The sequence below is a fragment of the Acipenser ruthenus genome, chromosome 17, assembly GCF_902713425.1.
Source record: "Acipenser ruthenus chromosome 17, fAciRut3.2 maternal haplotype, whole genome shotgun sequence".
NCBI lineage: Eukaryota > Metazoa > Chordata > Actinopteri > Acipenseriformes > Acipenseridae > Acipenser > Acipenser ruthenus.
This window is the reverse complement of record NC_081205.1, coordinates 28,609,339-28,636,241: the sequence shown is the minus strand read 5'-3', so window position 1 is coordinate 28,636,241 and position 26,903 is coordinate 28,609,339. Positions and strand designations below refer to the sequence as shown.

Here is a 26,903-nt window from a genome sequence, read left to right as displayed (position 1 = left end):
TTGTAATTACAATGCAGTTTTTTTTTTTACTTTTACTTGCCATAAGTCATGAGATTCACAGTTGCTTAGGCCTAGATGATTACTGCACAGCTGCTCTCTTTCCCCAGGCAGATTCATACCTTTGAGAATTACTGTTTTCGTGGGAGTAAGAAACTTACTTCATATTAACTTCATCACATGTGATTAGCATTGCACTACAGTATATATACTCAAGAAAGTGTCCTATTTTTACTTTGACCAGAAAGTCAATTTTGAAATGCTACTCATAGCAGTACTATTAACTGCTCTTTTAACAAGGGCAGATGAGCCTGTTTGCAGCTTGCGAGGCAGACCAGAATTGCCTCAGTTTTCAAAGGATGGAGACATTACAATTGGAGGAGTCTTTCAATTACACAACAACCTTGTAGAAGCCAAACCTGCCTTTAAAGGAGAGCCTGAACCACTGAAATGCAAAGAGTAAGTGAAACCTACAAAGCATAAAAAAAAAAAATAAGAAAAAATATATGTTAAGGTCTTCTTAGTTCATAAAAACATTTATTTATTTTAATCAAACACAGAACTGGCAAATACAGGTACATTAATAATTAAACTGAAATGACACTGTAGTTGCAGTATTCAATACCAGTGCTTATCACAAAATCCTACACTATGACCAGAATGATATTTACATTATGGAACCAATAACATGTATCGCATTATTATTTATTGTCTATAACCAGATGGATAAGTAGAAGTCACAATGGTATCGATGTATTGTAATCACATACATCATTTGCAGGTATACATCCGGTCATAGGTAAACCCAGTACTTGTCCAATATTTGATTATATCAATGAACTGTGTGCACCTTTCATATTTTTTAACCAGTGTTTCAGTGCTGTTATTAATGTCTTTTCATTCACAAAATGTTATCCAATTACCACCAGTGCAGAATTACCAGGGGGGTATTAGTTTTTCTTTTTTTAACAGGCATGACTAGTATCATATTTACTGATTTAATTTCTGCATGCGGTTCATATTTTCACTACAACATTATCACTACAAGAAGCTTAAAGGGCCAGTGTAAGCCTGGAAGAAACAGTTTGGATTGGAGCCAGTAGGAATGGGTGGGTTTACTTACTTAGTTTTTATCTGTATAATTAATCGGTGTGTTTTTTCTTACAGTTTAAATTTCAGAGAATTCCAATTTGCTCAAACTATGATATTTGCCACTGAAGAAATAAACAACAGGACAGATATACTCCCTGGTATATCACTGGGTTATAAGATATATGATGACTGCAGTTCCATACCTTTGGCTACAAGGGCAGGGATGGCTTTAGTGAATGAACAGGAAGAAAATATATACTCTGACAAGTCCTGTACCAAACCATCTACTGTCCATGCTATAATAGGACCATCTAGTTCTTCACCAGCTATAGGAATTGCAACAACAATAAGAGCTTTTCACATACCAGTGGTGAGAAATACTTCATATCTTATAAAAGTTTTTCAAAATAAGTATATAGTACCATATTAGAGATGTATTTATAATAGTTATATAACACATATTTTTTTTACTGCCTCTTTATTTTCATATGTGTTGTCTTATGTCTAGCGTGTTACAAAATCTATCGCCTTAGCAGCATACATTTATTTATTTGATGACATCTGTAGATTCATCTTTGCTGGAGGTGGGTTACCCCTTTCAAATCAATCTGAAAACCCCTCCGACCTAACCTATCGGCAAAATCAACTTGACTCTGTACAGTTTTATATTCAGACCCATACGATAGGCATGGTGTAGCAGCTGGCATTTAAAAGGGATGCTTTGTGTAACTGAGTATGAGGTGTTAACATTAATATAACGCTTAAAAAAAAAACGCATTGAAAAAAAAGTGAAATATTATAAAACACAATTATTTAAATTAGAATATACAGTTATTATGGGTAATAGCTTTAATATCTCACTATTAAGATTATACTGACTAACTTTTCAACATGCTTCTTTCTAATACTGCATTGCTTTTTAAATACAGAATCTGGGTTCAAAGAAAAGTAAAAGATCTGGTACATAAAATATCTCTATTTCATTTTCTATTATTTGTTTTCCATACAGATAAGTTTTTTCATTCTTGAATAATATTTAAAATCTTTTTTTTGTTGTTGTTACTTCCAGATTAGTCACTTTGCAACCTGTGAATGTTTGAGTAACAGGAATAAGTACCCATCGTTTTTCAGAACCATACCAAGTGATTATTATCAAAGCAGAGCCCTGGCACAGCTTGTAAAGCATTTTGGATGGACTTGGATTGGGGCAATTAGAAATGATGATGACTATGGCAACACAGGAATGGCTACCTTTGTGAAAGCAGCCCAAGAAGAGGGGGTTTGCATTGAGTATTCAGAGACTATTTACAGAACGTATGCAAGAGAAAAATTAGTTAAAACTGTAGATGTTATAAAAAAGTCAACTTCAAAGGTTATTGTAGCTTTCACTTCTTATACAGATTTTGAATTCCTGATAAAAGAACTGTTGCTTCAGAATGTTACTGGTTTTCAGTGGATAGGCACTGAATCTTGGATTTCTGATAAAAACTTTGCAGCAGCAGGAAGTTTCAGAGTTCTGGGTGGGGCACTCGGTTTCGCAGTCGGTAATGCAGCAATTACAGGTTTGGAGGAGTTTTTACTGAATGTCCGTCCATCTGACACCCCTGGAAATTCAGGCTTAAAAGATTTCTGGGAAACTGTTTTCAGTTGCACCCTGACTAACCCAGAAAAGACCTCACCTGTTAATCCATGTACAGGGTCTGAGAATTTAGCAGAGGTAAAGAATCAGTACACCGATATAACTGATCTGGGAAATGCCAATGATGTATATGAAGCTGTGTATGCTGTAGCCCATTCACTACACAATCTGTTTACATGCGAAAGTGATCAGGGACCTTTTGCTGGTAAAACATGTGCAAATAAGAAGAAGATTGAACCATGGCAGGTAGGCAACTATGTTTTATACTATTAGGAATTACATTCCTGTGTGAATCATTGTGCTAACATCTTGTCTTTTTGTAGGTAGTGCATTATCTGAAAACAGTTAATTTCACTAGCAAGAACGGATATAATATTTATTTTGACGAGAATGGGGATCCAACTGCAAGATATGCATTAGTTAACTGGCAACTCAATAAGGAGAGCATCACACAGTTTGTTACAGTTGGTCTCTATGATGCATCTTTACCAGAAGGACAACAGTTTATTATGAATAACGTCAGTATTGTTTGGGCAGATGGTCAGGCTAAGGTAATGTCTACCTAATACTATTTGAACTTTGTCAATGTTGTATTAATGTTCACAGGTATGTGAAGAAATGTAAGTGCGCAATGTAGACACACATTGGACAGGGTGAATGACAACCTTAGAGATTAAAACACAGTTAATAAGCAATGTATGCCTGCCTTCATTATATTCATCAACAGCAGGGAAAACAGGTTAGTTTTGATTGCTTTTACAATCATAAAAAAATATATATATATCATGTATTATATTCTCGATATCCCCTCCACTTCCATATAACTTTAGCAATGTTTTTTTTATAAACATAAAACACATTCCAGTTAATGGGCTATATGTATACATTTTTCTGTTTTTAAATACCTTTTCATTTAGGTTATGGACAAACAGGTCAACAGGTCTACAGGTCTATAGTACATGTATGACTTATACTACTGTATGTGCAGGCGACTATTCTCTCCTAGCAACTAATAAAAGGAGGAATTGTTGCAAAGATTCCTGTCAACAGGCAGGCAGACACAAAATAAAATAAAACCTATTTTATTTTTCAATTTCTTCAACCAGTACAATAATTTCCTCTGAGTGAAATTAAGTATTTTTTCTCCTTGTTTTTTTTTTTTTCTGCAACATATACATATTCTTTGTTGAACTCTCCAGGGATGGAAATAAGACTCCCATTGGATAGAAATTTGATCCATTCCTGGTTTTACAAAGTGTTTAATAAGACACACTTGAGCTTGTTACCTTTACACTGTGGATTACCAAGCTCCTAGTAAAACCTGAATTATGAGTGTTATTTACACCCCTGCTTTAAAAAAGAGATATATTTGGTCAACGCCATGTACAATATGAACTTAGAAGCGAAGTTGTACTTGTTGAATATGAAAAAGATCATGTGTTGATCACGTACCTCAATTCGACCTTAAGTAATGCATGCAAAAAAGCCAACCTTCTCCACTCGTTATATATACATCACGGATAAGTTAAAAATTAAATAACGCATAGCCTGGACGTCGCCGGTTCGAGTCCAGGCTATTCCACAGCCGACCGTGGACGGGAGCTCCCAGGGGGCGGCACTCAATTGGCCGAGCGTCGTCTGGTGGGAGGGAGGGTTAGGTCGGCCAGGGTGTCCTCGGCTCACCGCGCACCAGCGACCCCTGTAGTCTGGCCGGGCGCCTGCGGGCTTGCCTGTAAGCTGCCCAGAGCTGCGTTGTCCTCCGACGCTGTAGCTCTGAGGCGGCTGCACGGTGAGTCTGCAGAGTGTAAAGAAGCGGACGGCTGACGGCACACGCTTCGGAGGACAGCGTGTGTTCATCTTCGCCCCTCCCGAGTCAGCGCAGGGGTGGTAGCAGTGAGCTGAGCCTAAAAATAATTGGGCATTTCAAATTGGGGAGAAAATAATAATAAAAAAAAAACTAATTGGCAACGACTAAATTTATAAAAAAAAAAAAAAAAGAAAAAAAAAAATTAAAATTAAATAACGGCATTACAATTTCGTCCCCAAACCCCATGATATGAACATCCTTAATACATACACCCCAATGTCTTGATTATTGAATCTTGTATGTTGACATAATGTAATATATTGTAATTGTTTTCAAGGCACCTAAATCAGTGTGCAGTGAGAGCTGTCCTCCAGGCACTCGGAAGGCTGTTCAGAAAGGAAAGCCTGTTTGTTGCTTTGACTGCATACCATGTGCTGAAGGGGAAATCAGCAATCAGACAGGTAGGTTAAGAAGGCGCACTGGACAAATAAAACACTGACTACACTAACCTGTCATTGCATCTCTGAGGATCTGTACTTAAATGTTATAATAATAATAATAATAATAATAATAATAATAATAATAATAATAATAATAATAATAATAATAATAATAATAATAATACCCCTTTCACACAAACGAGTTATGACGGCTCAGAACCGGCACTGATGTGGCATTTTGGTCCGTGTGAATTGCCCATACCATCACAGAGCTGTCTTAACTCTTGTGTGAAAGGCTATACCGGCACTGAACTGCAATAGTGGGTGCGGATTGAAAGTCAACATCCCATGTGACTGCATGTATACCAGATGTGTTGGGTATTTTTTGTTACATGCTTTAATTTTTTTCAAACACAATGGCTGATCAAGAATGAGGTAGTAATTGGAGTCTGGAATACGGAGGTGAATTCGCAAAAAGAAGGGACAGTGCATGATGCTGTAATTTATGGGCAAATCGCCGCTGCCTTGAAAACGATCTGTTGACTGACAGGTTTGAAAGTTATACTCACATGATCCCTTTGGATGTGTGAAAGGGTTATGACGGTATTATAGATTGCACAATTTCTTGCTGGGTGAATGGATAGAATTTTTTAAACATCTCTGAGACAGCTCAGTAGCGGCATTTGTGTGTGAAACTGCTATAAGATTATAAATAAGATTTTCAGGTATAATTGCAAACTTATTCACAACAGGATAATAATTAATTTTGTATTTATTTTTTCATGCAGATTCTACTGATTGTATGAAGTGCCCTTTGGAATACAGGTCGAATAACCAAAGAAACCACTGCATCTTAAAAGCCATTGAATTCCTGTCATTTGCAGAAATCATGGGGATGTTGCTGATGATCCTTTCATTGATTGGGGCTTGTTTAACCACTGCTGTAGCTATTGTTTTCTTTCGTTACAGAGATACACCCATTGTTAAAGCTAATAACTCTGAACTCAGTTTCCTTCTTCTGTTTTCATTAGCACTGTGTTTCCTTTGTTCACTTACTTTCATTGGCCAGCCATCTGAGTGGTCCTGTATGTTACGCCACACTGCCTTTGGGATCACATTTGTCCTGTGCCTCTCTTGTGTTCTGGGGAAAACAATAGTTGTGTTAATGGCGTTTAGGTCTACACTTCCTGGTAATAATATGATGAAATGGTTTGGGCCAGCCCAGCAGCGGCTAACTCTTTTTGCATTCACGTTCATTCAGGCCTTAATTTGCACTCTTTGGTTAACAATAGCCCCTCCTTTTCCAAATAAAAACATGAACTCTTTCAAAGACAGAATCATTTTAGAATGTGACCTGGGATCTGCTGCAGCATTTTATGCTGTGTTAGGGTATATTGGCTTTCTTGCTGCCATGTGCTTTGTGCTCGCTTTTCTCGCTCGTAACCTACCAGATAACTTTAATGAAGCTAAATACATTACATTTAGCATGCTCATATTCTGTGCTGTTTGGATCACCTTTATCCCGGCTTACATCAGTTCACCTGGGAAGTACACAGTTGCTGTAGAAATATTTGCAATTTTATCTTCCAGCTTTGGTTTGCTCTTCTGTATTTTTGCTCCTAAATGTTATATTATATTATTTAAGCCTGAGAAGAATACAAAAAAACATTTGATGGGAAAAGGGCCCTCGAAGTCACTTTGAAAGAAATTAATAAACATGTTCTAAAATATGAAAAGTTACACATTTACTTAATTTGTGTTGTTGTATTACATTTATAACCTTGCCATACAGGGGGTGGTCATTTTAACATGGTATAAAAACACATTCATTCACGTGTTGTAGCCCCCGCATTAGGGAATGCAGGTCCTTTTTTAAAGACAGCTTCAAAGTTGCTCTTATACAGCGTGCTTGAAGATTCACTTTTAAAAAACAATAACACAATATATAAATTAAATATTAAATGGAAATTATATCATACCAAGTTAGTCATGTATACATCTTTCTAGGTACAGTATTACATTTTATAATAGCTACGTTTGTAAGCCAGCACACTGTATTATCTAGCAGAATTTTCTGTTTCCAGGTTACACAGGTTTTACTGTACACTATTGAATACTAGAAATTCTGTAATATGTTTTACAAATGCTCTCTTGTTAAGTGAATGGCTTGTGGGCTTCATATTTAGCTGATATATTAATTGTTAGTGTTTAGAGCTCTTTAATTGTTTATTTCAATATTAGAATGTTTCAGGCCACAGAATGGAGTGCAGACAAAAAAGGGCATAGGAAAATAAAACATGCAACTTTTCTGTTGCCCATAAATGTATTTAATATCTGGGTTAGGATAAATAAACATTACATATACTGTATATTATATTATCAGTTTGTTCAAGGTCATTGCCCTGTTATGGGGACATATGTTCAGAAGTCAGTTCCATATAAAATAAAATGATATATGAATGTTTGCTTATTTAGCAAATGCCAGGGAACTAACCGTTTTCTCCAAATCAGAACATGTCTTAGATACTGTACCTGACGTCACTTTTACAGAGGTTAAGCTTTCTCTTTCAAACCAACAGAGCCTTGATTACAGCAGCGCCTTGACTACAGCTATCTAGCACACTGATTGGGAAATTGATTATCAAAGAGCAAACAGGACTTGGATTATAACATGCTCTAATTGTAGTCTGTGATTAATGTTTTTAATACGCACAATTAAAATGCTTTACTATTTTATTGACTGCAACCTTACACCACCTTATAAATAGATCACTGGTGATAGGCTCCAATATACATTCTTTATAATGTACTGAAGGCCTCAATACTGAATACTGACACACATTTTAGCATTTATATTTACTCTGCATTTATTAACACATTTATGGTAGTAGTAGGTCAAATAGTACATTTCAAACAGGACAGTAGTTAGACAACTAAACAAAATACGTATGTAGCTGTGAAATACATGACTATAATACAAAATAATGTACTATACAATTACACATATTAAGGAATGATAGATTAAACTTGAAAGTCTGTTTAAAACTGCATATGGAATGTGTCATATCTTTCTAACTATCCTCTTTATGACCACAGCTTCAAAAAAAAGAGCATCTCTTAAATTCAAATTTTTGTAATTTTGTAATTGTGTATACTTAGACTTTTGTCTGTTCTTTTGTAGCTTGCAAATCAATATATTCACAGTACAGAAATTAATGAATCCCACTGTATATTTGGTTACATCAACTGTGCTATTATGTGTTATCATATTATCATAAGCATGTTTTACTAATAGCATGCTTTACAAAAGTATACTGTCAATATTACCTTAATGCATGTACTTTCAATCAACAACTATTGCAATTCCTAGTGCAGATTCAATAGTACAAACTCTATCACACTCACCTTAAAAATAGTCTGTGTTTACTGTATTTCTAATCCACTACTATACATGTATTTCAATGTAGTGCACTACATTATGTTTATAATACTTGGAACAATACTAACATGTTGTCATTTCAGTGTGGCTATATTTCACTTTTATCTATTAATTGATTATTATCAATATTTACGTTTAATAAATTGGTAATTGCATTACAAATAAAGACTTATTTACGCCATGAACAATTTGTTGACAGGGTTTATGGGAAGGTTAGAAAGCTTGGCAAACTGCCTTTTTAAATCATATTTAATAAAACATCTGTGGCATCATATTTGTACACTGAAATATGTACATGCAATGAATATATATATATATATTTATAGATTTACCATGAAGTAAATATATATATATATATATATATATATATATATATATATATATATATATATATATATATATATATATATATATATATATATACTACTGTAACAACTGTATATATATATATATATATATATATATATATATATATATATGCAAATCTAGGCATATTTTAATGGGCAAGCACTATCACAAGAGCAGTGGTACCCCAACATGTTATAGGGGACGAATGATAAGGTTACATTTACTTCCCATTAGAGACCGGAGAATTGTAAATCTTTTCCTTCGCTTTGGTTTTGAAATAGACCCGGAAGGACCCGTGCACTGTGTATTGAGAGTTTCGTGAGTGTTTGTTTTGTTTGTCTTGTCTATAATTGTTACTTGTGTGTTTATATACGGCTAACATGTTCCGGAGCTGTCGCTAAGGGCCAGCACTGAACCTGGAACAGCACTGCACTATTTGTCACTCTTCAAACTGTATAACCCACCACCAGCACTACAGCACGCACCCAGGACTGGTGACCGTGGTTGTACATTGTGGGAGAGATACTGTGTTTATTGTTTAGGGCTGCAATCCCTGTTACTGTTCTCCGTGTTTTACACATCGCTGTGTATAACCAGAGTTTATTATTTGGTCACTAGACCTGGATTATAAACAAAAATAAAACAACCATTTTCCATACCAGATTACAAATTTCTGTCTGTTTATTCCTGCACTGTATCACCTCTGCACCTGTTCATAATCAGCAACCACTTTGTCACAAGGTCACACGGCAGATTTTAAATAATGCACTTTTTCAATTACATCAAAACAGTTTACTTGTCTATTTTCAATTGACAGTAGGCCTAAAGGCAGTGCAGATAATCTCTCCTGTGACATTGTTGACCACAGGTCATTCTTTCTCAAAGACAGTTTACTGAAGGATTGCTCAGCACTTGCAACTTTGGAATTGCAACCAGTGCTGGCAGTTCAATGTGGGTGTTGGGCAATACTCTAACTCAGGTCTTTCTGAATCACGTACTGTATCACTTGAAACGGAGAGTTCACATTATCAGGTAATAGACGAGCAGCAAGGTTATTTCTCTGGCCATGTTGGCACCCTCTAATCTACTAGGATTAAAAAAAAAAGTAGCAAGATAGTAAAAAAAAAAGAAACAAAAAAAGAAATGTAAAATAAATTAAAACCATGGATGCAAAACAAATGGCCCATTCCTAGTCTTAAACCATTTGCAATATACTTATATTTTTTAGCAGTTTCTGCTTCTTTGGTAGCGGATTCGACATATTGTCATTTTTTTTTAAACACTGAATTTTTACCACCCTTTGGTTATCATCACACATCTGCCAGCAGAGCAATCACTACTGCCAGAGCGCCCGCTCTGTGTTCCGCCTCCAGATAGACAATCTGTTAGCTCTGATTTGTGACTTTGTGTTTTGATTGACAGTCTTCTAATACTACTTTGTTACGGTTTCTTTTTCTAATCCCAGTAGATTAGACGGTGCCTATACATTTCTTACGTTTAGTCATTAAAGTGGGCTGAGAAATAAAACAAATTGACTCAGGGCTGGGGGGGACGGGGACCCCTCAAAGGGGTGCAGTTGCATCCTTTGCACTGCACCCCTGACACTGGCCCTGGACAAAAACATGCTGTAATGGTATTGTCAACCTGTGATATCAGGCTTTACAACACATTTGCATTGACCAATTATTTTGGAATATAATGAAACCTACTCACATTAAATGAAATAGAGATCTTGAAAAGTATACCTCTCTCTGAAAGCTGTTCTTATCTCATTCCACTTCCTCCTCTACAGTACTGGCCCCTCTGGATCTAAATTATGTCATTATTGTAATTCATTTATATGATTCATCAAAGTTAAATAGGTATGCTACAATAGCACTTTACGTAATTACACCTGTTTCATATTTTTACATTACAGGGATGGAAATAAGACTCCCACTGCATAGCAGTTTGAGCCATTCCTGTTTTTACTTTGTTTAATAAGACCTGAGCTTGTTACCTATATACTGGGGCTAATCTAGCACATATTGCATTACTCTTAAATTACATTTATTTTTATATTGCATGTCACTTAAACTGCTATTTGATTTAAATATACCGGTCGGCACATTTTCAAAACAACTGGAAAATCCTCTGAATTTGTAATTGCAATACACAGTTAAAACAGAAAAAATTTTGTTCATGTGATACTATATTTACAAGTTTACTTGCCAGTGATACTGTATTTAGAATTAACATACATAATGTCTGCCAAATGTATTTATATAATTAAATAAATAAATAAATAAATAAACAGCTAAACAAACAGCACTCTGTAATTGCTAAGTCATCAGATTCACAGTGGCTTAGGCCTAGATGATTACTGTATAGCTGTTCTCTTTCCCCAGGCAGATTCATACCTTTGAGAATTACTGCTTTGGTGGGAGTAAGAAACTTACTTCATATTAACTTCATCACATGTGATTAGCATTGCACTACAGTATATATACTCAAGAAAGTGTCCTATTTTTACTTTGACCAGAAAGTCAATTTTGAAATGCTACTCATAGCAGTACTATTAACTGCTCTTTTAACAAGGGCAGATGAGCCTGTTTGCAGCTTGCGAGGCAGACCAGAATTGCCTCAGTTTTCAAAAGATGGAGACATTACAATTGGAGGGATCTTTCAATTACACCACAATCTTGTTGATGCCAAACCTGCCTTTAAAGGAGAGCCTGAACCACTGAAATGCAAAGAGTGAGTGAAAACATTAAAGGAAAATAATTAACTTTATAATAGTCTTAAGTATTGTTTTCATATTTATGTGTGTTTTTTTTTAATCAAATTTACCAGTAATACTGGCAGATACAGGTCCATTAATAATTAAACTGAAATTACACAGTAGTTGCAGTATTCAGTACATGTGCTTATCACAAAATCCTACACTATGACCAGAATGATATTTACATTATGGAACCAATAACACATCACATTATTATTTATTGTCTATGACCAGATTTATAAGTAGAAGTCAGAATGGTTTTGATGTATTGTAATCCCATACATAATTTGCAGGTATACATCCGGTCATAGGTAAACATACAGTACATGTCCAATGTTTGATTATATCAATGAACTGTGTGTACTTTTCATATATATATATATATATATATATATATATATATATATATATATATATATATATATTTAACTAGCGCTTCAGTGCTGTTCTTAATGTCTTTTTATTCTCAACAGTGTAAAATTCAGAGAATTCCAATTTGCTCAAACTCTGATCTTTGCCACTGAAGAAATAAACAACAGGACAGATATACTCCCTGGTATATCACTGGGTTATAAGATATATGATGACTGCAGTTCCATACCTTTGGCTATAAGGGCAGGGATGGCTTTAGTGAATGAACAGGAAGAAAATATGTACTCTAACAAGTCCTGTACCAAACCATCTACTGTCCATGCTATAATAGGACCCTCTAGTTCTTCAGCAACTATAGGAATTGCAACAACAATAAGAGCTTTTCACATACCAGTGGTGAGAAATACTTCTTATTTTATAAACCTTTTTCAAAACAAGTCTACAGTACCATATTAGAGATGTATTTATAATAGTTATATAAAACATATTTTTTAATGTACCTTTCTTTTCATACGTGTGATCTTATGTCCAGGATGTTACAAAATATGTTGCCTTAGTAGCATAAACGTATTTATTTGATGGCATGTGTAGATGTATCTTTGCTGGAGGTGGGTTACCCCGTTCAAATCAATCTGAAAACCCCTCCAACCTATATTCAGACCCATATGACTGGCATGGTGTAGCAGCTGGCATTTAAAAGGGATGCTTTGCGTAACAGAGTACAATGTGATAACTTCTGAATTTTATAAATATTATAACATCAAATTATTTAAATAAGACTATATAGTTATCAGGTGTAATAGTTTTGATATGTCACTATTAAGATTCTACTGACTACCTTTTCAACATCCTTATAATACTGCATTGCTTTTTAAATGCAGAAATATGCGTTCAATCAAAAGTAAAAGATATGGTACATAAAATAACTCTATTTCATTTTCTATTATTTGTTTTCTATACAGATTTGTTTTCTTTCATTCTTGAATAATATTTTAAATCTTTTTTTTTTTTTGTTAATTCCAGATTAGTCACTTTGCAACATGTGAATGTTTGAGTAACAGGAATAAGTACCCTTCATTTTTCAGAACCATACCAAGTGATTATTATCAAAGCAGAGCCCTGGCACAGCTTGTGAAGCATTTCGGATGGACTTGGGTTGGGACAATTAGAAGTGACAATGATTATGGCAACTCAGGAATGGCTACCTTTGTGAAAGCAGCCAGACAGGAGGGAGTTTGCATTGAATATTCAGAGACTATTTACAGAACGTATCCAAGAGAAAAATTAGTTGAAACTGTAGATGTTATAAAAAAGTCATCTTCAAAGGTTATTGTAGCTTTCACTTCTTATACAGATTTTGAATTTCTGGTTAAAGAAATGTTGCTTCAGAATGTTACTGGTTTTCAGTGGATAGGCAGTGAAGCTTGGATTTCTGACCAAAACCTTGCAGCAGGAGAAAGCTACAGAGTTCTGGGTGGGGCGCTGGGTTTCACAGTCAGTAATGCAGCAATTACAGGTTTGGAGGAGTTTTTACTGAACGTCCGTCCATCTGACACCCCTGGGAATTCAGGCTTAAAAGATTTCTGGGAAACTGTTTTCAGTTGCACCCTGACCACCACAGAAAAGACCTCACCTGTTAATCTATGTACAGGGTCTGAGAATTTAGCAGAGGTAAATAATCAGTACACAGATGTAACTGATCTGGGAAATGCCAATGATGTATATGAAGCTGTGTATGCTGTAGCCCATTCATTACACAATCTGTTTACATGCGAAAGTGGCCAGGGACCTTTTGCTGGTAAGACATGTGCAAATAAGAAGAAGATTGAACCATGGCAGGTAAGTGACTGTGTTTTATACTATTAGGAATTACATTCCTTTGTGAATCATTGTGCTAACATCTTGTCTTTTTGTAGGTAGTGCATTATCTGAAAACAGTTAATTTCACTACCAAGAACGGAGATAATGTTTATTTTGATGAGAATGGGGATCCAACTGCAAGATATGCATTACTTAACTGGCAACTCAATAAGCAGAGCATCATACAATTTGTTACAGTTGGTCTCTATGATGCATCTTTACCAGAAGGACAACAGTTTGTTATGAATAACGTCAGTATTGTTTGGGCAGGTGGTCAGGATAAGGTAATGTCAACCTAATACTATTTGAACTTTGTCAATGTTGTCTTAATGTTCATAGATACATATGTGCAGAAATTTAAGTGTGCAATGCAGACACACAGCAGGACAGGGTGAATGACCGGCTTAGAGATTAAAACACAGTTAATAAGCAATGTATGCCTGCCTTCACTATATTCATCACCAACAGGGAAAATAAAAGGGTCTGGTTAGTTCTGATTGCTTTTACAATCATAAAAAAAAAATAATGTATTATATTCTCAATATCCCCTCCATTTCCATGTAACTGTAGCAATGTTTTTTTATAAACATAGAACACATTCCAGTTAATGGGCTATATGTATGTTTTTTTGTTCGTAAATACCTCTTTTCGTGGTACTTATGCGTTTTATTTAGGTTACGGACAAATAGGTCTACAGGTCTATAGTACATGTATCAGACTTATATTAGTCTATGTGTAGGCTACTATTCTCTCCTAGCAACTAATAAAATGAGGAATTGTGGCCAAGATTCCTGACTGAAATTAAATATTTTTTATCCTTTTTTGTTTTTAGTTTTCTGCAACAAAATGCAGATTCTTTGTTGAACTTTCCAGGGATGGAAATAAAGACTCCCACTGCATAGCAATTTGATCTATTCCTGGTTTTACAAGGCGTTTAATAAGACACACCTGAGCTTGTTACCTTTACACTGTGGATTATCAAGTTCCTATTAAAACCTGGAATATGAGTCTTATTTCCATCCCTGCTTTGAATATATCTATCTATCTATCTATCTATCTATATATATATATATATATATATATATATATATATATATATATATATTTGGGCGACGCCATGTACAATATGAACTTAGAAGCTAAATTGTACTTGTTGAATAAGAAAAAGATCATGTGTCGATCACGTACCTCAATTCGACCTTAAGTAATGCATGCAAAAAAGCCATCCTTCTCTACTTGTTATTGTGAAACAAGACAGGTGTATACATTACAGATAAATTACAAATTAAATAATGGCATTACGATTTTCTCCCCGAACCCCATGATATGAACACCCTTAATACATACACCCCAATGTCTGGATTATTAAATCTATTCAGTATGTTGACATAATGTAATATATTGTAATTGTTTCCAAGGCGCCTAAATCAGTGTGCAGTGAGAGCTGTCCTCCAGGCACTCGGAAAGCTGTTCAGAAAGGAAAGCCTTCTTGTTGCTTTGACTGCATACCATGTGCTGAAGGAGAAATCAGCAATCAGACAGGTAGGGATGGAGCACTGGACAAATAAAACACTTACTACACTAACGTGTCATTGCATCTCTGAGGATCTGTAATTAAATGTTATAATAATAATAATAATAATAATAATAATAATAATAATAATAATAATAATAATAATAATAATAATAATAATAATATGACTGTAAATAAGCTTTTCATGTGTAACTGCAGACTTATTTACAATATGATATTAATTAATGTTTTATTTATTTTTTCTTGCAGATTCTATTGATTGTATGAAGTGCCCTTTGGAATACAGGTCGAATAACCAAAGAAACCACTGCATCTTAAAAGCCATTGAATTCCTGTCATTTGGAGAAATCATGGGGATGTTGCTGATGATCCTTTCATTGATTGGGGCTTGTTTAACCACTGCTATAGCTATTGTTTTCTTTCGTTACAGAGATACCCCCATTGTTAAAGCTAATAACTCTGAACTCAGTTTCCTTCTTCTGTTTTCATTAGCACTGTGTTTCCTTTGTTCACTTACTTTCATTGGCCAGCCCTCTGAGTGGTCCTGTATGTTACGCCACACTGCCTTTGGGATCATATTTGTCCTGTGCCTCTCTTGTGTTCTGGGGAAAACAATAGTCGTGTTAATGGCATTTAGGTCTACACTTCCTGGTAATAATATGATGAAATGGTTTGGGCCAGCCCAGCAGCGGCTAACTCTTTTTGCATTCACATTCATTCAGGCCTTAATTTGCACTCTTTGGTTAATAATATCGCCTCCGTTTCCAAACAAAAACATGAACTCTTTCAAAGACAGAATCATTTTAGAATGTGACCTGGGTTCTGCAGCAGCATTTTATGCTGTGTTAGGGTATATTGGCTTTCTTGCTGCCATGTGCTTTGTTCTCGCTTTTCTAGCTCGTAACCTACCAGATAACTTTAATGAAGCTAAATTCATTACATTTAGCATGCTCATATTCTGTGCTGTTTGGATCACCTTTATACCAGCTTACATTAGTTCACCTGGGAAGTACACAGTTGCTGTAGAAATATTTGCAATTTTAGCTTCCAGCTTTGGTTTGCTCTTCTGTATTTTTGCTCCTAAATGTTATATTATATTATTTAAGCCTGAGAAGAATACAAAAAAACATCTGATGGGAAAAGTGCCCTCGAAGTCACTTTGAAAAAAAATATTAAAATGTTCTAAAATATGAAAAGTTACACATTTAATTTGTGTTGTTGTATTACATTTATAACCTTGCCATACAGGGGGTGGTCATTTTAACATGGTATAAAAACACATTCATTCACGTGTTGTAGCCCCCGCATTAGGGAATGCAGGTCCTTTTTTAAAGACAGCTTCAAAGTTGCTCTTATACAGCGTGCTTGAAGATTCACTTTTAAAAAACAATAACACAATATATAAATTAAATATTAAATGGAAATTATATCATACCAAGTTAGTCATGTATACATCTTTCTAGGTACAGTATTACATTTTATAATAGCTACGTTTGTAAGCCAGCACACTGTATTATCTAGCAGAATTTTCTGTTTCCAGGTTACACAGGTTTTACTGTACACTATTGAATACTAGAAATTCTGTAATATGTTTTACAAATGCTCTCTTGTTAAGTGAATGGCTTGTGGGCTTCATATTTAGCTGATATATTAATTGTTAGTGTTTAGAGCTCTTTAATTGTTTATTTCAATATTAGAATGTTTCAGGCCACAGAATGGAGTGCAGACAAAAAAGGGCATAGGAAAATAAAACATGCAACTTTTCTGTTGCCCATAAATGTATTTAATATCTGGGTTAGGATAAATAAACATTACATATACTGTATATTATATTATCAGTTTGTTCAAGGTCATTGCCCTGTTATGGGGACATATGTTCAGAAGTCAGTTCCATATAAAATAAAATGATATATGAATGTTTGCTTATTTAGCAAATGCCAGGGAACTAACCGTTTTCTCCAAATCAGAACATGTCTTAGATACTGTACCTGACGTCACTTTTACAGAGGTTAAGCTTTCTCTTTCAAACCAACAGAGCCTTGATTACAGCAGCGCCTTGACTACAGCTATCTAGCACACTGATTGGGAAATTGATTATCAAAGAGCAAACAGGACTTGGATTATAACATGCTCTAATTGTAGTCTGTGATTAATGTTTTTAATACGCACAATTAAAATGCTTTACTATTTTATTGACTGCAACCTTACACCACCTTATAAATAGATCACTGGTGATAGGCTCCAATATACATTCTTTATAATGTACTGAAGGCCTCAATACTGAATATTGATGCACATTTTAGTATTTATATTTACTCTGCATTTATTAACACATTTATGGTAGTAGTAGGCCAAATAGTACATTTCAAACAGGACAGTAGTTAGACAACTAAACAAAATACGTATGTAGCTGTGAAATACAGGACTATAATACCAAATAATGTACTATACAAATACACATATTAAGGAATGATAGATTAAACTTAAAAGTCTGTTTAAAACTGCATATGGAATGTGTCATATCTTTCTAACTATCCTCTTTATGACCACAGCTTCAAAAAAAGAGCATCTCTTAAATTCAAATTTTTGTAATTTTGTAATTGTGTATACTTATGCAAATCAATATATTCACAGTACAGAAATTAATTAATCCCACTGTGTATTTGATTAAGTCAACTGTGCTATTATGTGTTATCATATTATCATAAGCATTTTTTATTAATAGCATGCCTTACAAAAGTATACTGTCAATATTACCTTAATGCATGTACTTTCAATCAACAACTATTGCAATTCCTAGTGCAGATTCAATAGTATAAACTCTACCACACTCACCTTAAAAAATAGTCTGTGTTTACTGTATTTCTAATCCACTACTATACATGTATTTCAATGTAGTGCACTACATTATGTTTATAATACTTGGAACAATACTGACATGTTGTCATTTCAGTGTGGCTATATTTCACTTTTATCTATTAATTGATTATTATCAATAATTATGTTCAATAAATTGGTCATTGCATTACAAATAAACACTTTATGCCATGAACAATAAAACTTCTAATTTGTTGACAGGGTTTATGAGAAGGCTAGAAAGCTTGGCAAACTGCCTTTTTAAATCATATTTAATTAAAAAAAATCTCTGGCATCATGTTTGTATATTTTAACTGAAATATGTACATGCAATGAATATATATTTATAGATTTACCATGAAGTATATATATATATATATATATATATATATATATATATATATATATACACAGTAGTTATAATAGTTTTTCTCCCTTCTGCAAATAGAGTCTAAAGATTAACATACATACAGCGCAGACAGACTCAGTGCTGGCACTAGGATTTACTGGGCTCTAATGCAAGACAGTTCATTAAATAAAAAAAATAAAAAAAAACACAGAGCGCAGTGGCAGCGCTTAACCTAAACAAAACCTTTTGAAAATAAATACATCAACAGTAAAATTTGAATCAGTAAAATAAAAATGTTTTTTTTTTTATTTTCCAACAAAACATATTCTAATGTTATCTTAAGATGACTGTGATCAAGACAGTAATCAATCAAGTTACAGTATATCCAAACATTTTAATAAATCAATTATGCAAGATATTAATCAATGTGGTTAATAACTCAATTTATTTAATATTGAGACATAATAATAGCTTCAAATTAGTCAAAATAAAATATTAACCATTGGCATCAATCAGAATTTTTAATTAATGTTATCAAGTACAGAAGTTCATATGAAAACGTTTCTATAAAAAAACACGTCTGCATCTCAAAACTTAGCCCATAGCACAAATGTAGTAAATACAACTCATAAGTGAAAACAGCATGTATTCATGAATGCTGTAGCTATTAATGCAAAACGACCCCACATAAGTTTGTTTCAGTTATTCAGCATTACCATATTGAACATTGGTATCAGTACCTAATTAGATTTCATTTTTTATAAACTGAAATTCATAAAACAAATTAATAATAATAATAATAATAATAATAATAATAATAATAATAATAATAATAATAATAATAATAATAATAATAATACATGTGTTTTTTGTAAATGTAAAATAATAAAAAAAATATTATCTATTTTTTTTTTTCATTGCTTAACTTAAGGTCTACACGGCGGATGTTAAATATGCACATTTTTCGATTACATCAAAAAAGTTTACTTGTCTTGCAAGTCTATTTTCAATTGACAGTAGACCTACAGCCAATGCAGATAATCTCTCCTGTGACATTGTAGACCACAGGTAATTCTTTTAGTTAACTGAAGAATCGCTCAGCACTATCAACTTTGGAATAGCAGCCAGTGCTGGCATTTCAATGTGGGTGTTGGGCAATCCTCTAACTCAGGTCTTTCTGAATCATGTACTGTATCACTTGAAACGGAGAGTTCACATTATCAGGTAACAGACGAGCAGCAAGGTTATTTCTCTGGCTATGTTGGCATCCTCTAATCTACTGGGATTAAAAAAAAAAGTGGCAAGGTAGTAAAAAAAAAAAGAAAGAAATGTAAAATAAATTAAAACTATGGATGCAAAACAAATGGCCCATTCCTAGTCTTAAACCATTTACAATATACTTTTATTTTTTAGCATTTTCTGCTTCTTTCTGAAAAAGCTGTCTTTTTTGTTCTTTACGCTTTACAAAAGCCCACTTGTTCTTTGGTAGTGGATTCAACATATTGTCACTTTTTTTTAAAGAGTGAATTTTTACCACCCTTTGGTTATCATCACACATCTGCCAGCAGAGCAATCACTACTGCCAGAGCGCCCGCTCTGTGTTCCGCCTCCAGATAGACAATCTGTTAGCTCTGATTTGTGACTTTGTGTTTTGATTGACAGTCTTCTAATACTACTTTGTTACGGTTTCTTTTTCTAATCCCAGTAGATTAGACGGTGCCTATACATTTCTTACCTTTAGTCATTAAAGTGGGCTGAGAAATAAAACAAATTGACTCAGGGCTGGGGGGGGGGAACCCCTCAAAGGGGTGCAGTTGCATCCTTTACACCGCACCCCTGACACTGGCCCTGGACAGACTAACAGACAGATGACCACTTCCACTATATTCTAATGCCAGGGGAAAAAAACAAAAATAACATGCTGTAATAGTATTGTCAACCTGTGATATCAGGCTTTACAACACATTTGTACTGACCAATTATTTTGGAATATAATGAAACCTACTCACATTAAAAGATAAACCTCTCGCTGGAAGATGTTCTTATCTCATTCCACTTCCTACTCTACAGTACTGACCCTTCTTCGAAAATACAAAATGTATGTCCTCTGGATCTAAATTATGTCATTATTGCAATTCATTTATATAATTCATCAAAGTTAAATAAGTATGCTACAATAGCACTTTACGTAATTACACCTGTTTCATAATGTTTCATTGCAGGGATAGAAACAAGACTCCCATTGCATAGCAGTCTGAGCCATTCCTGTTTTTACTATGTTTAATAAGACACACATGAGCTTGTTACCTATATACTGGGGCTAATCACATATTAAAACCTGGAATGGGTAAAACTGCTATGCAACAGGTGTCTTATTTCCATCACTGCATTACTCTTAAATGACATTTATTTTCATATTTCATGTCCCTTAAACCCTTGACATTTGATTTAAATATACAGGTTGGCACATTTTCAACACAACTGGAAAATCCTAGGCCTTTGTAATTACAATGCATAGTTAAAACATACACATTTATGTGATACTATATTTACAAGTTTACTTGCCAGTGATACTGTATTTAGAATTAACATACATCATACATAATGTCTGCCAAATGTATTTAAATAATTAAATAATTAAATAAATAAATAAACAGCTAAACAAACAGCACTCTGTAATTGCTAAGTCATGAGCTTCATAGTGGCTTAGGCCTAGATGATTACTACATAGCTGTTCTCTTTCCCCAGGCAGATTCATACCTTTGAGAATTACTGCTTTGGTGGGAGTAAGAAACTTACTTCATATTAACTTCATCACATGTGAAGCATTGCACTACAGTATATATACACTCAGGAAAGTGTCCAATTTTTACTTTGACCAGAAAGTCAATTTTGAAATGCTACTCATGGCAGTAATATTAACTGCTCTTTTAACAAGGGCAGATGAGCCTGTTTGCAGCTTGCGAGGCAGACCAGAATTGCCTCAGTTTTCAAAAGATGGAGACATTACAATTGGAGGGATCTTTCAATTACACCACAATCTTGTTGATGCCAAACCTGCCTTTAAAGGAGAGCCTGAACCACTGAAATGCAAAGAGTAAGTGAAAACATTAAAGGAAAAAACGAAACTTAAAAAGTTTTAAATATTGTTATTTATAGGTTACTGGCTTCTTAGTATTCTATGCTAAAGTACTTTTGTATTTATGCCATTTTTTTGGTTTTATCAAATTTATACTGGCAGATAATTAAACTAAAATGACACTGTAGTTGCAGTATTCAATACCAGTGCTTATCACAAAATCCTACACTATGACCAGAATTATATTTACATTACAGAACCAATAACATGTATCGCATTATTATTTATTGTCTATGACCAGATGTTGTAATCCCATACATAATTTGCAGGTATACATCTGGTCACAGGTAAACATACAGTACTTGTCCAATGTTTGATTATATCAATGAACTGTGTGTACTTTTCAACAGCTTCAATGCTGTTCTTAATGTCTTTTCATTCTCAACAGTGTAAAATTCAGAGAATTCCAATTTGCTCAAACTATGATATTTGCCACTGAAGAAATAAACAACAGGACAGATATCCTCCCTGGTATATCACTGGGTTATAAGATATATGATGACTGCAGTTCCATACCTTTGGCTATAAGGGCAGGCATGGCTTTAGTGAATGAACAGGAAGAAAATATGTACTCTAACAAGGCCTGTACCAAACCATTTACCGTCCATGCTATAATAGGACCCTCTAGTTCTTCACCAACTATAGGAATTGCAACAACAATAAGAGCTTTTCACATACCAGTGGTGAGAAATACTTCTTATTTTATGAACATTTTTCAAAATAAGTATATAGTATTATATTATAGATGTATTAATAACAGTTATATAACAAATATTTTTTAATGCATCATTCTTTTCATATGTGCTGTCTTATGTCCAGTATTTTACAGTATATGTTGCATAAACTTATTTATTTTATTCTTCAATAATATTCAAAATCTTTTTTTTTTTTTTTGTTAATTCCAGATTAGTCACTTTGCAACATGTGAATGTTTGAGTAACAGGAATAAGTACCCTTCATTTTTCAGAACCATACCAAGTGATTATTATCAAAGCAGAGCCCTGGCACAGCTTATGAAGCATTTCGGATGGACTTGGGTTGGGACAATTAGAAGTGACAATGATTATGGCAACTCAGGAATGGCTACCTTTGTGAAAGCAGCCAGACAGGAGGGAGTTTGCATTGAATATTCAGAGACTATTTACAGAACGTATCCAAGAGAAAAACTAATTAACACTATAAATGTTATAAAAAAGTCATCTTCAAAGGTTATTGTAGTTTTCACTTCTTATACAGATTTTGATTTTCTGGTTAAAGAACTGTTGCTTCAGAATGCTACTGGTTTTCAGTGGATAGGCACTGAATCTTGGATTTCTGACAAAAACCTTGCAGCAGCAGGAAGTTTCAGAGTTCTGGGTGGGGCACTAGGTTTCGCAGTCGGTAATGCAGTAATTACAGGTTTGGAGGAGTTTTTACTGAACGTCCGTCCATCTGACACCCCTGGGAATTCAGGCTTAAAAGATTTCTGGGAAACTGTTTTCAGTTGCACCCTGACTACCCCAAAAAAGACCTCACCTATTAATCCATGTACAGGGTCTGAGAATTTAGCAGAGGTAAAAAATCAGTACACCGATGTATCTGATCTGGGAAACGCCAATGATGTCTATAAAGCTGTGTATGCTGTAGCCCATTCACTACACAATCTGTTTACATGCGAAAGTGGCCAGGGACCTTTTGCTGGTAAGACATGTGCAAATAAGAAGAAGATTGAACCATGGCAGGTAAGTGACTGTGTTTTATACTATTAGGAATTACATTCCTGTGTGAATCATAGTGCTAACATGTTGTCTTTTTGTAGGTAGTACATTATCTGAAAACAGTTAATTTCACTACCAAGAACGGAGAGAATGTTTATTTTAATGAGAATGGGGATCCAGCTGCAAGATATGCATTAGTTAACTGGCAACTCAATAATGAGAGCATGACAAAATGTGTCACTGTTGGTCTCTATGATGCATCTTTACCAGAAGGACAACAGTTTATTATGAATAACGTCAGTATTGTTTGGGCAGGTGGTCAGGATAAGGTAATGTCTACCTAATACTATTTGAACTTTGTCAATGTTGTTTTAATGCTCATACTGTAGATATATGTAGAAATGTAAGTGTGCAATATAGACACACAATAGGACAGTTAATAAGCAATGTATTTTATCATAACACAAAATAGAAATCATGTGTTATATTCCTGATATCCTCTCCATTTCCATATAACTTTAGCTATATGTATACATTTTTTGTTTGTAAATACCTCAAAGAGATCTACAGGTCTATAGTACATATATCAGACTTATATTACTGTATGTGTAGGCCACTACTCTCTTCTATCAACAAGCAGAGACAAAATCAAATACTTCATTTTTTGTTCAATTTCTTCAACCAGTACAATAATTTTCCCTTGACTGAAACAGTGTTTTTATCTCCTTTTTTCGGTTTTATGAAACAAAATGCGTAGTCTTTGTTGAACTTTCTAGTGATGGAAATAAGTTTGAAAACCCCATGATACGAATATCCTTAATACATACAGCCCAATGTCTTGATTACTGGATCTTGTGAGTATGTTGACAAAATGTAACACATTGTAATTGTTTTCAAGGCACCTAAATCAGTGTGCAGTGAGAGCTGTCCTCCAGGCACTCGGAAGGCTGTTCAGAAAGGAAAGCCTGTTTGTTGCTTTGACTGCATAACATGTGCTGAAGGAGAAATCAGCAATCAGACAGGTAGGTTAAGAAGGAACACTGGACAAATAAAACACTGACTACACTAACCTGTCATTGCATCTCTAATAATAATAATAATAATAATAATAATAATAATAATAATAATAATATTTTCAGGTCTAACTGCAGACTTATTTACAACATGATATTCTTTTTTTTTTTTTTTCCATGCAGATTCTATTGATTGTATGAAGTGCCCTTCAGAATACAGGTCAAATAACAAAAGAAACCACTGCATCTTAAAAGCCATTGAATTCCTGTCATTTGGAGAAATCATGGGGATGTTGCTGATGATCCTTTCATTGATTGGGGCTTGTTTAACCACTGCTGTAGCTATTGTTTTCTTTCATTACAGAGATACCCCCATTGTTAAAGCTAATAACTCTGAACTCAGTTTTCTTCTTCTGTTTTCATTGGCACTGTGTTTCCTTTGTTCACTTACTTTCATTGGCCAGCCCTCTGAGTGGTCCTGCATGTTGCGCCACACTGCCTTTGGGATCACATTTGTCCTGTGCATCTCTTGTATTCTGGGGAAAACAATAGTTGTGTTAATGGCGTTTAGGTCTACACTTCCTGGTAATAATATGATGAAATGGTTTGGGCCAGCCCAGCAGCGGCTAACTCTTTTTGCATTCACATTCATTCAGGCCTTAATTTGCACTCTTTGGTTAATAATATCGCCTCCGTTTCCAAATAAAAACATGAACTCTTTCAAAGACAGAATCATTCTAGAATGTGACCTGGGATCTGCTGCAGCATTCTATGCTGTGTTAGGGTATATTGGCTTTCTTGCTGCCATGTGTTTTGTGCTTGCTTTTCTGGCTCGAAACCTACCAGATAACTTTAATGAAGCTAAATACATTACATTTAGCATGCTCATATTCTGTGCTGTTTGGATCACCTTTATACCAGCTTACATTAGTTCACCTGGGAAGTACACAGTTGCTGTAGAAATATTTGCAATTTTATCTTCCAGCTTTGGTTTGCTCTTCTGTATTTTTGCTCCTAAATGTTATATTATATTATTTAAGCCTGAGAAGAATACAAAAAAACATTTAATGGGAAAAGTTCCCTCGAAGTCACTTTAGTGTGCTTGAAAATTCATGCTTAAAAAAAAATAACAAAATATATAAATGAAATATAAAATGGGAATTATACCATACCAAGTTTGTCTTTAATACCTTTATTCTAGGTACAGTATTAGATTTTGCAGTAGCTATGTCTGTAAGCCAGCACACTGTATTATCAGGCAGAATTTTCTGTTCCCAGGTTAGACTGGTTTTACTGGTACTATACACTATTGGATGCTACAAATTCTGTAATAAGTTTTACAAATGTTCTGTAGTTAAGTGAATGCTATTAACATACTTGCACGGTTATATTTCCCTATTATCTATTAATGTATTATTAACAATAATCACCTTTAATATATGGGTCATTGCATTACAAATAAACACTTATTTTTGCCATGAAGAATAACACTTCTCATTTGTTGACAGGGTTTATAGGAAGGCTAAAAAGTATGGCAAATTGCTTTTTTAAATCATATTTAATAAAACATTTCTAGCATCATATATGCATACTTTAAATGAAACATAAATATTTACAAATTGGTGAAATTACACCAAAATTCCAGTTCAGGTCATTATAATAATCAGGTCCTAAATTAGTAATTGAAATGGCTGAAGGGCCAGAGTCTAAAGTGTGACACATACAGCGCTGACAGACTGACAGACAGGTGACCACCTCCACGATATACTAATGCCAGGGAAAGTAAACAAAAAATAATAAAGCAAGTAAGTTGTCAAAAACATATTATAATAGTTTTGTCAACCTGTGATTATCTGGCTTTACTACACATTTGTAGTGAATGATTATTTTGTTAGCATGTTCAGCAAAGGAAACCTACTCACATAGAATGAAATACAGATCTTGAAAAGTATATTTTCTCTCGGGAAGCTGTTCTTATATCATTCTACTTCCTCCTCTATAGTACTGGCCCCTTCTTAAAAAATACAAAATGTATGAGGATCTAAATTATGTCAATAGCACTGTACGTAATTACACCTGCTTCATATTTCTTCATTACAGGGATGGAAATAAGGGCACTTTCACACCTAGTTCACTTGCAAGTGATTTGAATCGTGGTTCACTTGCAAACAAACTCATTTTCTTCAAGTTTTCTTTGGTTTGTTTCACACCAGAAAAATCCAAGTGAACTTAAGTTTCTTTTCAAGTGCATTCAAATCTGTTTGTTTGATTCAATTGCAGCTTCATCCAAACTAGGGTACTACTGGTTTCACATTGCACTTTTCCAAACACACTCGTCTCTCTTGCTGAGTTACTTGTGCAGCATTTCTCTCTGGAAAAACGTTCTATTATGCCTAACATGGAGAATATTTTACACAATGTGGTTGTGCTGTTGTCCAAGTTCTTTTGGTTTATTTGGTGCTAACAACATCAAATCTTTGCAGAAGAAACGTAACATGTCGAAAGAGTATCAAGTATTTATTTTCATATTGCATGTCCCTTAAACCCTTGATATTTGATT

The 26,903-nt window shown here is 34.4% G+C and overlaps 3 protein-coding genes and 1 long non-coding RNA gene across 4 annotated transcripts; 3 read left to right on the top strand and 1 right to left on the bottom strand.

Moving 5' to 3' along the window:
• The first annotated feature begins 229 nt into the window (after nucleotides 1–229).
• Nucleotides 230–8,586, top strand: LOC131697976 (extracellular calcium-sensing receptor-like). Its single transcript, XM_058990317.1, has 6 exons — nucleotides 230–456; nucleotides 1,165–1,459; nucleotides 2,159–2,974; nucleotides 3,052–3,279; nucleotides 4,873–4,996; nucleotides 5,764–8,586. Exons 1-6 carry the CDS (start codon nucleotides 257–259, stop codon nucleotides 6,675–6,677), a joined length of 2,577 nt encoding a protein of 858 aa, XP_058846300.1. The 5' UTR covers nucleotides 230–256; the 3' UTR covers nucleotides 6,678–8,586.
• Nucleotides 6,087–24,861, bottom strand: LOC131697977 (uncharacterized). The gene is made up of 3 exons (XR_009307593.1): nucleotides 24,795–24,861; nucleotides 15,807–15,891; nucleotides 6,087–6,116 (listed from the first exon to the last, which is right to left on the bottom strand). It is a non-coding gene; the product is annotated as an uncharacterized LOC131697977 (long non-coding RNA).
• On the top strand, nucleotides 11,201–17,552 carry LOC117423309 (extracellular calcium-sensing receptor-like). Its single transcript, XM_034038855.3, has 6 exons — nucleotides 11,201–11,498; nucleotides 11,997–12,291; nucleotides 12,919–13,734; nucleotides 13,812–14,039; nucleotides 15,174–15,297; nucleotides 15,539–17,552. Exons 1-6 carry the CDS (start codon nucleotides 11,299–11,301, stop codon nucleotides 16,450–16,452), a joined length of 2,577 nt encoding a protein of 858 aa, XP_033894746.3. The 5' UTR covers nucleotides 11,201–11,298; the 3' UTR covers nucleotides 16,453–17,552.
• On the top strand, nucleotides 22,023–25,454 carry LOC117423306 (extracellular calcium-sensing receptor-like). Its single transcript, XM_058990316.1, has 4 exons — nucleotides 22,023–22,316; nucleotides 22,539–23,354; nucleotides 24,229–24,352; nucleotides 24,527–25,454. The coding sequence occupies exons 1-4, from the start codon at nucleotides 22,056–22,058 to the stop codon at nucleotides 25,438–25,440; spliced, it is 2,115 nt and encodes a 704-aa protein (XP_058846299.1). The 5' UTR covers nucleotides 22,023–22,055; the 3' UTR covers nucleotides 25,441–25,454.
• Nucleotides 25,455–26,903: the final 1,449 nt, after the last annotated feature.

Bases quoted from the DNA above. Each gene is read 5' to 3' on its own strand.
- LOC117423306 (XM_058990316.1), top strand. From the start codon at position 22,056: ATGATATTTGCCACTGAAGAAATAAACAACAGGACAGATATCCTCCCT. The intron at 22,317-22,538 runs GTGAGAAATACT...TGTTAATTCCAG, and splicing joins GAGCTTTTCACATACCAGTG to ATTAGTCACTTTGCAACATG. The intron at 24,353-24,526 runs GTAGGTTAAGAA...TTTTCCATGCAG, and splicing joins AGAAATCAGCAATCAGACAG to ATTCTATTGATTGTATGAAG.
- LOC131697976 (XM_058990317.1), top strand. From the start codon at position 257: ATGCTACTCATAGCAGTACTATTAACTGCTCTTTTAACAAGGGCAGAT. The intron at 457-1,164 runs GTAAGTGAAACC...TTTTTCTTACAG, and splicing joins GAACCACTGAAATGCAAAGA to TTTAAATTTCAGAGAATTCC. The intron at 1,460-2,158 runs GTGAGAAATACT...TGTTACTTCCAG, and splicing joins GAGCTTTTCACATACCAGTG to ATTAGTCACTTTGCAACCTG.
- LOC117423309 (XM_034038855.3), top strand. From the start codon at position 11,299: ATGCTACTCATAGCAGTACTATTAACTGCTCTTTTAACAAGGGCAGAT. The intron at 11,499-11,996 runs GTGAGTGAAAAC...TATTCTCAACAG, and splicing joins GAACCACTGAAATGCAAAGA to TGTAAAATTCAGAGAATTCC. The intron at 12,292-12,918 runs GTGAGAAATACT...TGTTAATTCCAG, and splicing joins GAGCTTTTCACATACCAGTG to ATTAGTCACTTTGCAACATG.